General features: G+C 42.1%; 1 protein-coding gene across 1 annotated transcript; it reads left to right on the forward strand.

Moving 5' to 3' along the window:
* The first annotated feature begins 6,739 nt into the window (after positions 1 to 6,739).
* Positions 6,740 to 10,617, forward strand: LOC143364094 (uncharacterized). Its single transcript, XM_076804599.1, has 5 exons — positions 6,740 to 7,234; positions 7,339 to 7,907; positions 7,995 to 8,247; positions 8,311 to 10,361; positions 10,407 to 10,617. Exons 1-5 carry the CDS (start codon positions 6,740 to 6,742, stop codon positions 10,615 to 10,617), a joined length of 3,579 nt encoding a protein of 1,192 aa, XP_076660714.1.
* Positions 10,618 to 12,050: the final 1,433 nt, after the last annotated feature.

Raw genomic sequence — 12,050 nt, forward strand, 5'->3', positions numbered from 1 at the left:
TAGAATATGATAGAGGATACGATATTAAAGAGGATAGGATAGGATAGAGTATAGGATAGGGGATTGGATAAGAAAGAGGATAGGAGACGAAAGAGGATAGGATACGATAGAGGATAGGATAGGATAGGATAGAGGATAGGATAGGATAGGATAGAGGATACGATAGAGGATAGGATAAGATAGAGGATTGGATAGGATAGAGGATACGATAGAGGATAGGATAGGATAGAGGATAGGATAGGATAGAGTATAGGATAAAGGATAGGATAGAGGATTGGATAGGATAGAGGATCGGATAGGATAAGATATAGGATAGGCTTGGATAGAGGATAGGATAGGGGATTGGATAGGATAGAGGATAGGATACGTTAGCGGATAGGATAGGATATAGGATTGGATAGGATAGAGGATAGGATCGCATAGAGGATAGGAGACGATAGAGGATAGGATTGGATAGAGGATAGGATAGGATAGAAGATAGGATAGGATATAGGATAGGATAGGATAGAGGATAGGATAGAGGATAGGATAGAGGATAGGATAGAGGATAGGATAGGATAGAGGATAGGATACGATAGAGGATAGGTTAGGATTGAGGATAGGATAGGATAGAGGATAGGATAGGTGATTTGATAGGATAGAGGATAGGATAGGATAGAAGATAGGATAGGATAGAGGATAGGATAGGATAGAGGATAGGATAGGACAGAGGATAGGATAGGGGATTTGATAGGATATAGGATAGGATAGGATAGAGGATAGGATAGGATAGAGGATAGGATAGGATAGAGCATATTATTGGATAGAGGATAGGATAGGATAGAGGATAGGATAGGGTAGAGGATTGGATAGGATAGAGGATAGAGGATAGTATAGGATACAGGAAAGGATAGGGTTGAGGATAGGATAGGGTAGAGGATACGATAGGATACAGGATAGGATAGGATAGACGATAGGATAGGGTAGAGGATAGGATAGGATAGAGGATAGGATACAGGATAGGATAGAGGATAGGATAGGATAGAGGATAGGATAGAGGATAGGATAGGACAGAGGGTAGGATAGGATAGAGGATAGGATAAACGATAGGATAGGATAGAGGATAATATAGGATAGAGGATAGGATAGGATAGAGGATAGGATAGGATAGGAGATAGAGGATACGATAGGATGCAGGAAAGGATAGGATTGAGGATAGGATTGGATACAGGATAGGATAGGATAGAGGATAGGATAGGATAGAGGATAGGATAGGATAGAGTATAGGATAGGATAGATAATAGGATAGGATAGAGGATAGGATAGGATAGAGGATAGGATAGGGTAGAGGATAGGATAGGATAGAGGATAGGATAGGATAGAGGATTGGATAGGATAGAGGATAGAGGATAGGATAGGATGCAGGAAAGGATAGGATTGAGGATAGGATTGGCTACAGGATAGGATAGGATAGAGGATAGGATAGGATAGAGGATAGGATAGGATAGAGGATAGAATAGGATAGAGGATAGGATAGGATAGAGGATAGGATAGGATAGAGGATAGGATAGACGATAGGATAGGATAGAGGATAGGATAGGATAGGATAGAGGATAGGATAGGATAGAGGATAGGATAGGATAGAGGATAGGATAGGATAGAGGATAGGATAGGATAGAGCATATTATAGGATAGAGGATATGATAGGATAGAGGATAGAATAGGATAGAGGATAGGATAGGATAGAGGATAGGATAGGATAGAGGATAGGATAGGATAGAGGATAGGATAGGATAGAGCATAGGATAGGATAGAGGATAGGATAGGACAGAGGATAGGATAGACGATAGGATAGGATAGAGGATAGGATAGGATAGGATAGAGGATAGGATAGGATAGCGGAAAGGATAGGATAAAGTATAGAATAGGGTAGAGGATAGGATAGGATAGAGAATAGGATAGGGTAGAGGATAGGATAGAGGATAAGGGATTGGATAGGAAAGAGGATAGGAGACGATAGAGGATAGGATAGGATAGAGGATAGGATAGGATAGAGTATAGGATATAGGATTGGATAGGATAGAGGATAGGATACGTGAGGGGATATGATAGAATAGGATAGAAAATAGGATAGGATAGATGATATTATAGGATAGAGGACAGGATAGGACAGAGGATACGATATTATAGAGGATACGATATTATAGAGGATAGGATAGGGTAGAGGACAGGATAGGATAGAGGATAGGATAGGATACAGGATAGGATAGGGTAGATGATATTATGGGATAGAGGATACGATATTATAGAGGATAGGATAGGATAGAGGATAGGGTAGGGGATTGGATAGGAAAGAGGATAGGAGACGATACAGGATAGGATAGGATAGAGGATTGGATAGAGAATAGGACAGGATAGTCGATAGGATAGGGGTTTGTATAGGATAGAAGATAGGAGACGATAGAGGATAGGATAGGATAGAGGATAGGATAGGATAGAGAATAGGATAGGGTAGCGGATAGGATAGAGGATAGGGGATTGGATAGGAAAGAGGATAGGATAGAGGATAGGGGATTGGATAGGAAAGAGGATAGGAGACGATAGAAGATAGGATAGGATAGAGGATAGGATAGGACAGAGGATAGGATAGAATAGAGGATAGGATAGGATAGAGGATAGGATAGGATAGAGGATAGGATAGGATTGAGGATAGGATAGGATAGAGGATAGGATAGAATAGAGGATAGGATAGGATTGAGGATAGGATAGGATAGAGGATAGGGTAGGATAGAGCATAGGATAGGATAGAGTCTAGGATAGGATAGAGGATAGGATAGGATAGAGGATAGGATAGAGGATAGGATAGGATAGAGGATAGGATAGGATAGAGGATAGGATAGAGGATAGGATAGAGGATAGGATACAGGATAGGATAGAGGATAGGATAGGATAGCGGATAGGATATGATATATGATTGGATAGGATAGAGGATAGGATAGGATAGAGGATAGGATAGGATAGAGGATAGGATAGGATTGAGGATAGGTTAGGATAGAGGATAGGATAGGATAGATGATAGGATAGGATAGAGGATAGGATAGGACAGGGGATTGGATAGGATAGAGGATAGAGGATAGGATAGGATGCAGGAAAGGATAGGATTGAGGATAGGATTGGATACAGGATAGGATAGGATAGAGGATAGGATAGGATAGAGGATAGGATAGAGAATACGATAGAGGATAGGATATGATAGAGGATAGGATAGAGGATAGGATAGAGGATAGGATAGAGGATAGGATAGGACAGAGGATAGGATAGGATAGAGGAAAGGATAGGATAGAGGATAGGATAGGTAATTGGATAGGATAGAGTATAGGATAGGATAGGTAATTGGATAGGATAGAGTATAGGATAGGATAGAGGATGGGATAGAGGATGGGATAGGACAGAGGATAGGATAGGATAGAGGATAGGATAGGATAGAGGATAGGATAGGATAGAGAATAGGATAGGATAGAGGATTGGATAGGATAGAGGATAGGATAGGATAGAGGATAGGATAGGATTGAGGATAGGATAGGATAGAGGATAGGATAGGATAGAGGATAGGGTAGGATAGAGCATAGGATAGGATAGAGGATAGGATAGGATAGAGGATAGGATAGGATAGAGGATAGGATAGAGGATAGGATAGAGGATAGGATACAGGATAGGATAGAGGATAGGATAGTATAGCGGATAGGATATGATATAGGATTGGATAGGATAGAGGATAGGATACGATAGAGGATAGGATAGGATTGATTATAGGATAGGATAGAGGATAGGATAGGATAGAGGATAGGATAGGATAGAGAATAGGATAGGATAGAGGATTGGATAGGATAGAGGATAGGATAGGATAGAGGATAGGATAGGATAGAGGACAGGATAGGATAGAGGATATGATAGGATTGAGGAGAGGATAGGATAGAGGATATGATAGGATAGAGGATACGATAGAGGATAGGATAGGATCGAGGATAGGATAGGATAGAGGATAGGATAGGATAGAGAATAGGATAGGATAGAGGATTGGATAGGATAGAGGATAGGATAGGATAGAGGATAGGATAGGATAGAGGATAGAATAGGATTGAGGATAGGATAGGATAGAGGATAGGATAGGATAGAGTATAGGATAGGATAGAGGATAGGATAGGATAGAGGATAGGATAGGGTAGGATAGAGGATAGGATAGGATAGAGGACAGGATAGGATAGAGGATAGGATAGGATAGAGTATAGGATAAAGGATAGGATAGAGGATTGGATATGATAGAGGATCGGATAGGATAAGATAGAGGATAGGATCGGATAGAGGATAGGATAGGGGATTGGATAGGATAGAGGATAGGATAGGTTAGCGGATAGGATCGGATAGAGGATAGGATAGGGGATTGGATAGGATAGAGGATAGGATAGGTTAGCGGATAGGATAGGACATAGGATTGGATAGGATAGAGGATAGGATCGCATAGAGGATAGGAGACGATAGAGGATAGGATTGGATAGAGGATAGGATAGGATAGAGGATAGGATAGGATAGAGGATAGGATAGAGGATAGGATAGAGGATAGGATACAGGATAGGATAGAGGATAGGATAGGATAGCGGATAGGATATGATATAGGATTGGATAGGATAGAGGATAGGATAGGATAGAGGATGAGTTGGTTGTGGACGCGCCACTAGGTGACACGAATCTAGAGAGCTCCGCAAACTTACGAGGATTTTAGAGGTTTTAGCGAACGTATATATATAGAAGTGATACCGGTGGAAGGGCTAATAACCCGAAACGAGGTGGAATATAAATTATAAGTGAGGACAGTGAGAAAATATACGAAAAGTGTGTTAGAAGAGAGAGAAGGACTGTTGGCCCACGTGGCGACAGTTCAACAGTATAGGAGCCCTGTAAGAGGGAAGGAGGGAACTCAAAGGAAAAATATTGATTGGGGAAGGTGCGCGACCGCGGCAGGAGTTTTCCGAGCTTTGAATCGGGAAAATCGGTGCGTGGATTGCGAATATATTAAGGTTTTATAGTCTAAGAGTAACGGCCACGTGGTTTGAGAACGGCCACGAACTATAGAGAGTGAAGAGTGTAAACTCTGTGCAAGAGAGGGCGCCACAGGAGGGCAACCGTAGGCAGAAGGATAAAGAGCTGACTAGAGGGGCAAACTCGCATGGGATCCGGTACAGCGAGCTGATTGGCCAATCGGGAAAGAGCAGCCAATCGCAACAAAGGAGCGAGTTTAGTATAGCAAAAGACTGGATATAAGAATATTAGTAGGATTAGCTATAATATTAATAGAATTAGACCTAGGTTAAGCAACATTAATAATAGGAGGATAATTAGTAACATTTTAGCGTAATTGTAAATAATTTAGAATAGATTAAATTTGTTAAGAAGGGTACAGCGACAATAAAAGTATTAATATTAAGTAGTAGTATAGTGCAAGTGTTTAGGTTTTAGTTTTAGCTAGATAGTAATACTGGTTTTAGTGATATTATCAGTAAAATAGGATAGGGGTAGGATTAAGATTTAGGACTTAGGAATAACGATCAGGTTAAGAAATAAAAGAAAGAGGAAAGAAATAATTACAAAATATGATTCGGCACAGCCCGAAAAAACAAAGCGATAAGGGAGGGGGGGATAGTAACAAGGGCGGGGGGAAATGGAGGTATTCTTAACTCCGGACGCCCCCAGAAAAATGGAGAAAATGGGGAAAAACGTAAAAAGCGGACCGTTCGTGTACTTAGGGGAGAAATTGGCGGAAAAAAGGGACAGGACTAGCGGAAACGAAACAGATACGGACTCGATAGACTCGAGATCGTGTGAAGGACTAAGAATAACAAAAAGTAAAAGGAAAAAGGTGGTAGAAAAACCGGAAATAGTAAGCATGGAACCGATAGTTCATATAAGCGATTCGGGTGCTGAGGAGGAAACATACAGAAAAGGAGAGGAGGGAGATGTGTTCGAGGAGATCAAGGAACTGGAACACCTCCTGAGGAAAACTAGGAACTCCACGAGAGAGGTAAGGGGATACACGATAGAAAATAGTGAACTTCTCAGGGCAAACATTGTGAAACATGCTGCACAAGCGGCTAGACAACTAGAGGCAGCTTTGACGAGAGTCATAAGTATTGGATTAAGGGTGGAAAACCAAAAGCTAAAAAAGGCACTACAGATAAGGGAGCAGGGGACGCAAAGTTCCCCTTGTCTCGAGAATAGGGGAAAGATGGGGGAAGGAAATATGGACAGAAAGCATAGGGAATATAGGCAACAAAGGAAGAGCAGAACGAAACAGTGGGAAACAGACGGGAGGGAGGATGAAACAGAAGGAGAAGAGGGACAAAGGGGGGTAGATAGGACAGAGACGGAAAAAGAGGGGACGAGAATGGAAGGAAATAAGGAAGTTAATGAAAAAGGGGAGAGCAACTGGGTGGTGGTGAACAGAAACAAGAATAGAGGGGGAAAATCAGTTAGGAGCAGCAAGGGAAATGAGGAAGAGGGGGTAGAGAAAGCGAGAAGAGAAAAAGAGGAGAAGGGGGAGAAAAGGAAGCCTCCGGTAGGACCAAAAAATGAGGCAGTAATAGTTAAAGCGACGGAAAATAGGACATTTGCAGACCTATTCAAACAAATAAAGGATAAGGCGGGAAACAAGATAGAGGGGATACAAACTGTGAGGAAATCAAGGGGAGGGGACCTTATAATAGAGATGGAGAAGGGACGCGAGGGGGTAAATCTGGAGAAAGCGGTAAAGGAGGTCCTAGGGGAAGAACACAAAATTAAAAGAGTGGCACCAAAAATTTTTTACGAGGTAAGGGACATTGACCCGACATTGGAACGGGAAGAGGTAAGGAACGAAATTGCTAAGGCGCTACAAATTGAAAATAGCGAAATAGAGGTAAAAACAGTCCGTTTTGGATACGGAGGAACGAAAACTGCGATAATAACAGTTCCAACGGGGATGTTAGAGAAAATAGGCGAAGAAAATAAAGTGAGGGTAGGGTACACGGCATGTAAAATGAGGAGAACGCAGAACCTCGTGAGATGCTTTAAATGCCACGACTTCGGGCATCTATCATATAACTGCAAGTTGGAAATACAGGGGAAAGAACTCTGCAGAAGATGTGGCAAAGTAGGACACCAAATCAACGGATGTGAGGCGATTAAAAGCTGCATCCTTTGCATTAGAGCTGGCATTCCTGCGGTAAAGGCGGAACATGTGGCGGGAGCAGTGGGATGCCCGCAATATAAAAAATATGTGTTGGGGCTGGCAGAGGGTAAAAACTAATAAATATGGATATTTTACAGATAAATTTAAACCATTGCCGACTTGCGCATTACTTGCTAATGCAAACAGCAATTGACCTAAATGCGAATATAGTATTAATAGCGGAGCCACTTTTTAATCCGGGAAACTGGATCTATTCGAAAAAGGGGACCGCCGCTATATGGACCTGCGACTTGAAGGGAAAGAAAAGACTAGAGGACGGAGACGTGATAGATGAAGATTTTGTAGCAATAAAAATTAATAAAGAAACTTATATAAGTATATATTTATCTCCAAACATGTCAACTGACGAATATGCTTACAGGCTTAGTATATTATCAGAATTCATCAGCAAGGAAAGAAGAAAGGGGAGGAGCATCTGCGTTGGAGGAGATTTCAACGCAAAATCACCGAGCTGGGGGTCCAAGGAGCAAAATGACAAAGGGAGTATCCTGCTGGACAGATTTCTCGAGTGGGGCCTGACACCGATCAAACCGGAGGGGGGTCATACTTACGAAAAGGGACAAGTAAAGTCAAATCTTGACTTCATTGCAGTGACGAGGGACCGGACAAGGGACAGGGAAACCGTAACAAATATAATAGACGTGGAGTCAGCCTCCGATCACAAATATTTATTGACAAAAATGAGGATGGTAAGTAAAGAGGTAGTTGAAGATATTAATGCATGTGTTTTCAGATGGAGGGTGACGAAAGCCGGCTTAGAAAAAAGCATAGAAATAGCAGACGAAATTTGGAGAGAGAAAAGACTGATAACTCAAGAAAAGTATCGAGAAGAGGAAGAAAAAAAATTCCTAGGTGCGCTCCCCGAAATATGTGAGAGAGCTTTCGAAAAAATAAAAACGGGAGAAGGAAAAAAGAAAAAGGCAAATATATGGTGGAACGATGAAATAAGAGAACAAAGGAGCAAAACAAACAATCTAAGAAGAAAAGTGCAAAGATACAGGAAAAAAGGAAAACGGGACATGGAGGAAATAATAAATTTCTTATATAAGAAAAGTAAAAGAGTACTTCAAAGACTCATAGCGAAGGAAAAAGAGAGAAAATGGAAGGAACTATGCGAGACAATAAATAAAGACCCATGGGGAAAACCCTACAAAACGGTGATTAGGCAAGTCAAACCCGACACACCCCCGGCAAATATATCAACGGAAATGGCTAAGGAAGTATTAAAGGAACTGTTCCCCTCAGACGGGGGAAAGGAGGCGGCAAACGAAAGAGAAGAAAATACGAGGAATAGAGAAGGGGAAAGGGGTGAAATGAGAGAGATGAACCAAGAGGTAAGGGAAGAGAGAGAGAGAGAAAGAGAAGAAATACCCAGGATAACGATGGAAGAAATTCTTAGAGCAGCTAAGAATCTAAAACCAAATAAGGCGGCGGGATTGGACGGGATGATTCCGGAGATAATAAAAAAATTAGCGGAGAGGAGACCGGATAGATTCCAGGCTCTGTTCAATGGAATTTTCGAAAGGGGGAGAATACCGGGAGAATGGAAGAAGGCCAGGACGATCCTCCTCAGAAAGCCGGGGAAAAATCCGGATGAACCCTCGGCGTACCGACCAATATGTGTAATAGACGCGATAGCGAAAATGATGGAATACATCACAAGAGATAGATTGGAGAAGGAAATGGGGAGGGAATCGTTTGACAAAAACCAATACGGATTTGTGAAAGGAAGGTCAACGGTCCACGCCATGACCAAGGTAGCAGAAGACGCATGGACAGCAACCGATAAACAGAGATTCGGGGTTATGATAGCTCTGGACGTCAGGAATGCTTTTAACACCCTAAGATGGGATACGATAATAGAGCAAATGAAAATGAGAGGTTTTAGTGACTATCTGACGAGGCTAATGCAGGATTATTTTAACGAAAGGACAATATGCTACAAAAATTCGGACGAAACAATTTGGAGAGAAATGAAAATGGGGGTTCCACAGGGGTCGGTATTGGGACCGTTTATGTGGAACTTGGTGTATGACGATCTCCTGAAAAGAGAAAACCCGGAAATGACCAGCAAATATGCTTTTGCGGATGACATAATTATTACGATACAAGCATCAACGATTAATGGATTAAGGAAGAGGATTGAGAGAGTCGTAGAAGATACGAGGAAATGGATGAAGACAAAAGGACTATCCCTTGCGGAACAAAAAACGGAGATTATGCTGATGAATCAAAAAAAAATAGAGGGGGGGCTAGAAATCCGAATAGGTGGGACGAAAATAAAGCCGAGTCCGTTTTTAAAATATTTAGGAGTAACTTTTGACGAAAAGAAGAACTTTAAGAAACACATAGAGGACGCCACAAATAAGGCCATAAAGACGATGACTGTATTAAGCAGTCTAATGACAAATGGTAAAAGGACTAGCCAGGCTGTTAGAAGGCTATTCTATATGACGCTCGAAGCGATAGTTTTATATGGAGCCCCAGTATGGGCGGAAGGGGCCTTAGCAAACCGCAATAAAAACACATTAAGGAAAACTCAAAAATTGGGCCTGGGAAGGGTGGTGTCGGCATATAGGACTGTACCACAGGAAACGCTGTGTGTACTAGCAGGCATAACACCCTGGCATTTAAAAATCCAGGAAAGGAAACAGCTATTCCAGATTGAAAACCAAATATTAAAAGAGGAGAACATAGACAATATAAAAACCCTATGCAGAGAGGGGAGAAACCTAGGGACCATACACGAGATTCTGGAGGGCCTAAGATTGGAATTAGAGGAGGAAGAGGGTGAGGAAAGCCTTAAAAAATCCGTAAAAATTTGGATAAGGAGGAGGATGAAGGACATAACCGACATCTTATGGCAGAGGGAGTGGGAAAGGGAGGTGGTGGGCAGGTGGACGTACCGCCTAATCCCTAATATAGTTAAATGGAGAAAAAGGAAATACGGACAATTGAGTTTTTACGTAACACAAGTACTAACCGGACATGGGGTTTTTAACACTTATAGGGAAAGAATAGGGAAATCGGAAACAGGGGAGTGCTGGTACCACCAGAATTGTCCGGATACCCCGGAGCATACTATAATAGATTGCGAGGAGTGGGAAGAAGAAAGGAGAGAGATGCTTGAAAGTATAAAAATAAGGAGAGATAGACTGACGATCGAAAAACTGATGGAAGAGAGCGTTAAAAAAGGAGAGAACTGGATAGCTTTTGAAGGATTTTGCAGAAGGGTAATGAAAAGGAAGGAGGAGGAAGAGAGAAGGAGGGAGAAGATGGCGGGAGAAACTCCCACTTTAAGAGATATCCAGGCGGACCTAGAGTCAGGAGATACGGAAAGAAGAAGGGATCTATAAATAACTATAAATATAAAATAAGTAATGAGATGTAAATAAAGGAGAACAACGTAAAGAAGGAGGAATGATAGTTGTTTCTGTTTCAGCTTCCCCGGAAAAGTCGGGTGCAGGGGGGGGGGGGGGGAGGGGGAGATGATGAGAGGGGAGCCCAGGGAAGAAGCCAGCAAGAAGGGACCAGAAACATCGAAGCTGCGGCACCCGGAAGCCTGTGTAAAAGCTGGAAAGCAGGTCCAGGCCGAGGAGGTCGCAGCAAGTATGGAGAAGGAAACTCCGAGCGGCAGAGGACAGTGCTCCCGGTATTATCTCTCCCCCAATCTCACCCTCCTTCCTCCCAGTCGGAGGACCACCCGACGTGTCCAGAGGGGGGCTGAGGCAGAAGCCAAAATAGGAACGAAAGGAGGGAAGAAGAGAGATAGTAGTAGAGAAGAGGGAAAAGAACCCCTGGAGGGAGGTACAGGAGAGGGGGTAAAATAAGAACAGGAAGGGAAAGCTTCAAGTAAGATAGAGATAATAAGAAAATAGGAAAGAAAATCAAAGGGAGGAAAAAACCCTCAATAAGAAAATAGGGAATCAGAATAAAATGAGATAATTGCTAACTGAATACACAGGAGAAAAGAGAATCTGTAGAAGTAATAAGAAACTCTATCTTAGCTGAAGTGTTCCCGAGAAAGGATAGGAAGGATATTAGGGAATAAAGAGGAGAGGACGAACACAAGGAAGGAACTCCCAAGAAAAACAGAGACACAGGGAATAGGTACCAAGATAGAAAATAGAGGGGAAAAGATAAAAGAAGAAATAAAATAGAAAGGATGAAAATAAAAGGGGTTTAGAATAATATTAACGTCAAAAAAAAAAAAAAAAAAAAGGGGGAAATAAGAAAAAGATAACTAGGAAAAGGAACTCTGTTTTTCAGGAAGACCCGCCTAGTATAAGACAAATGAGAGAATACAAATGAGAAAGGAGAGAAACGGAAAACTAATGTAGAGAAATCGCGAAGCGAAGACGGATAGAGAATGGAGAAGAGAGAAAGGGATAATGAGAGAAAATAAGAAGAAGAAATATTAATATAGTAATAAGGGTAAAACGGTGAACAGGAAGAGAAGGAGAAGGGAAGGAAAGGACGGGAGATCAGGGAAAGGGAAAAGAGGGAAGGGAGGTAAGATACAAGGGAACACAGATGCAAAGGCAAATAACGAAGGCCTAAAGGGCCTACTTATGGTAGAGATTACCAGAGATGAGGACGGGGGTGTGAGGGAGAGGCGATGAGAAACCAAAAACTGGATAGGGGAACAGAGGTTCACCCCCCAGGGTGAAACAGAACCCTCCCACACCCTCCCTCTGCGCAATAAGGACCCTACAGGGGGAAAGGACTAAGATAAGGTGTAAGGGACTCAAGAGATACGAGTCGAAAGGGAGATAATAGGAGATCTTAC

Source organism: Halictus rubicundus, unplaced genomic scaffold (assembly GCF_050948215.1).
Source record: "Halictus rubicundus isolate RS-2024b unplaced genomic scaffold, iyHalRubi1_principal scaffold0262, whole genome shotgun sequence".
NCBI classification, from domain to species: domain Eukaryota; kingdom Metazoa; phylum Arthropoda; class Insecta; order Hymenoptera; family Halictidae; genus Halictus; species Halictus rubicundus.

Excerpts from the sequence above, each read along its gene's own strand:
- LOC143364094 (XM_076804599.1), top strand. The coding sequence starts at position 6,740 with ATGGAGAAGGGACGCGAGGGGGTAAATCTGGAGAAAGCGGTAAAGGAG. Across the intron at positions 7,235-7,338 it reads TTAGAGCTGGCATTCCTGCG|ATAAATTTAAACCATTGCCG; the intron begins GTAAAGGCGGAA and ends GATATTTTACAG. Across the intron at positions 7,908-7,994 it reads ACAAATATAATAGACGTGGA|ATGGAGGGTGACGAAAGCCG; the intron begins GTCAGCCTCCGA and ends ATGTGTTTTCAG.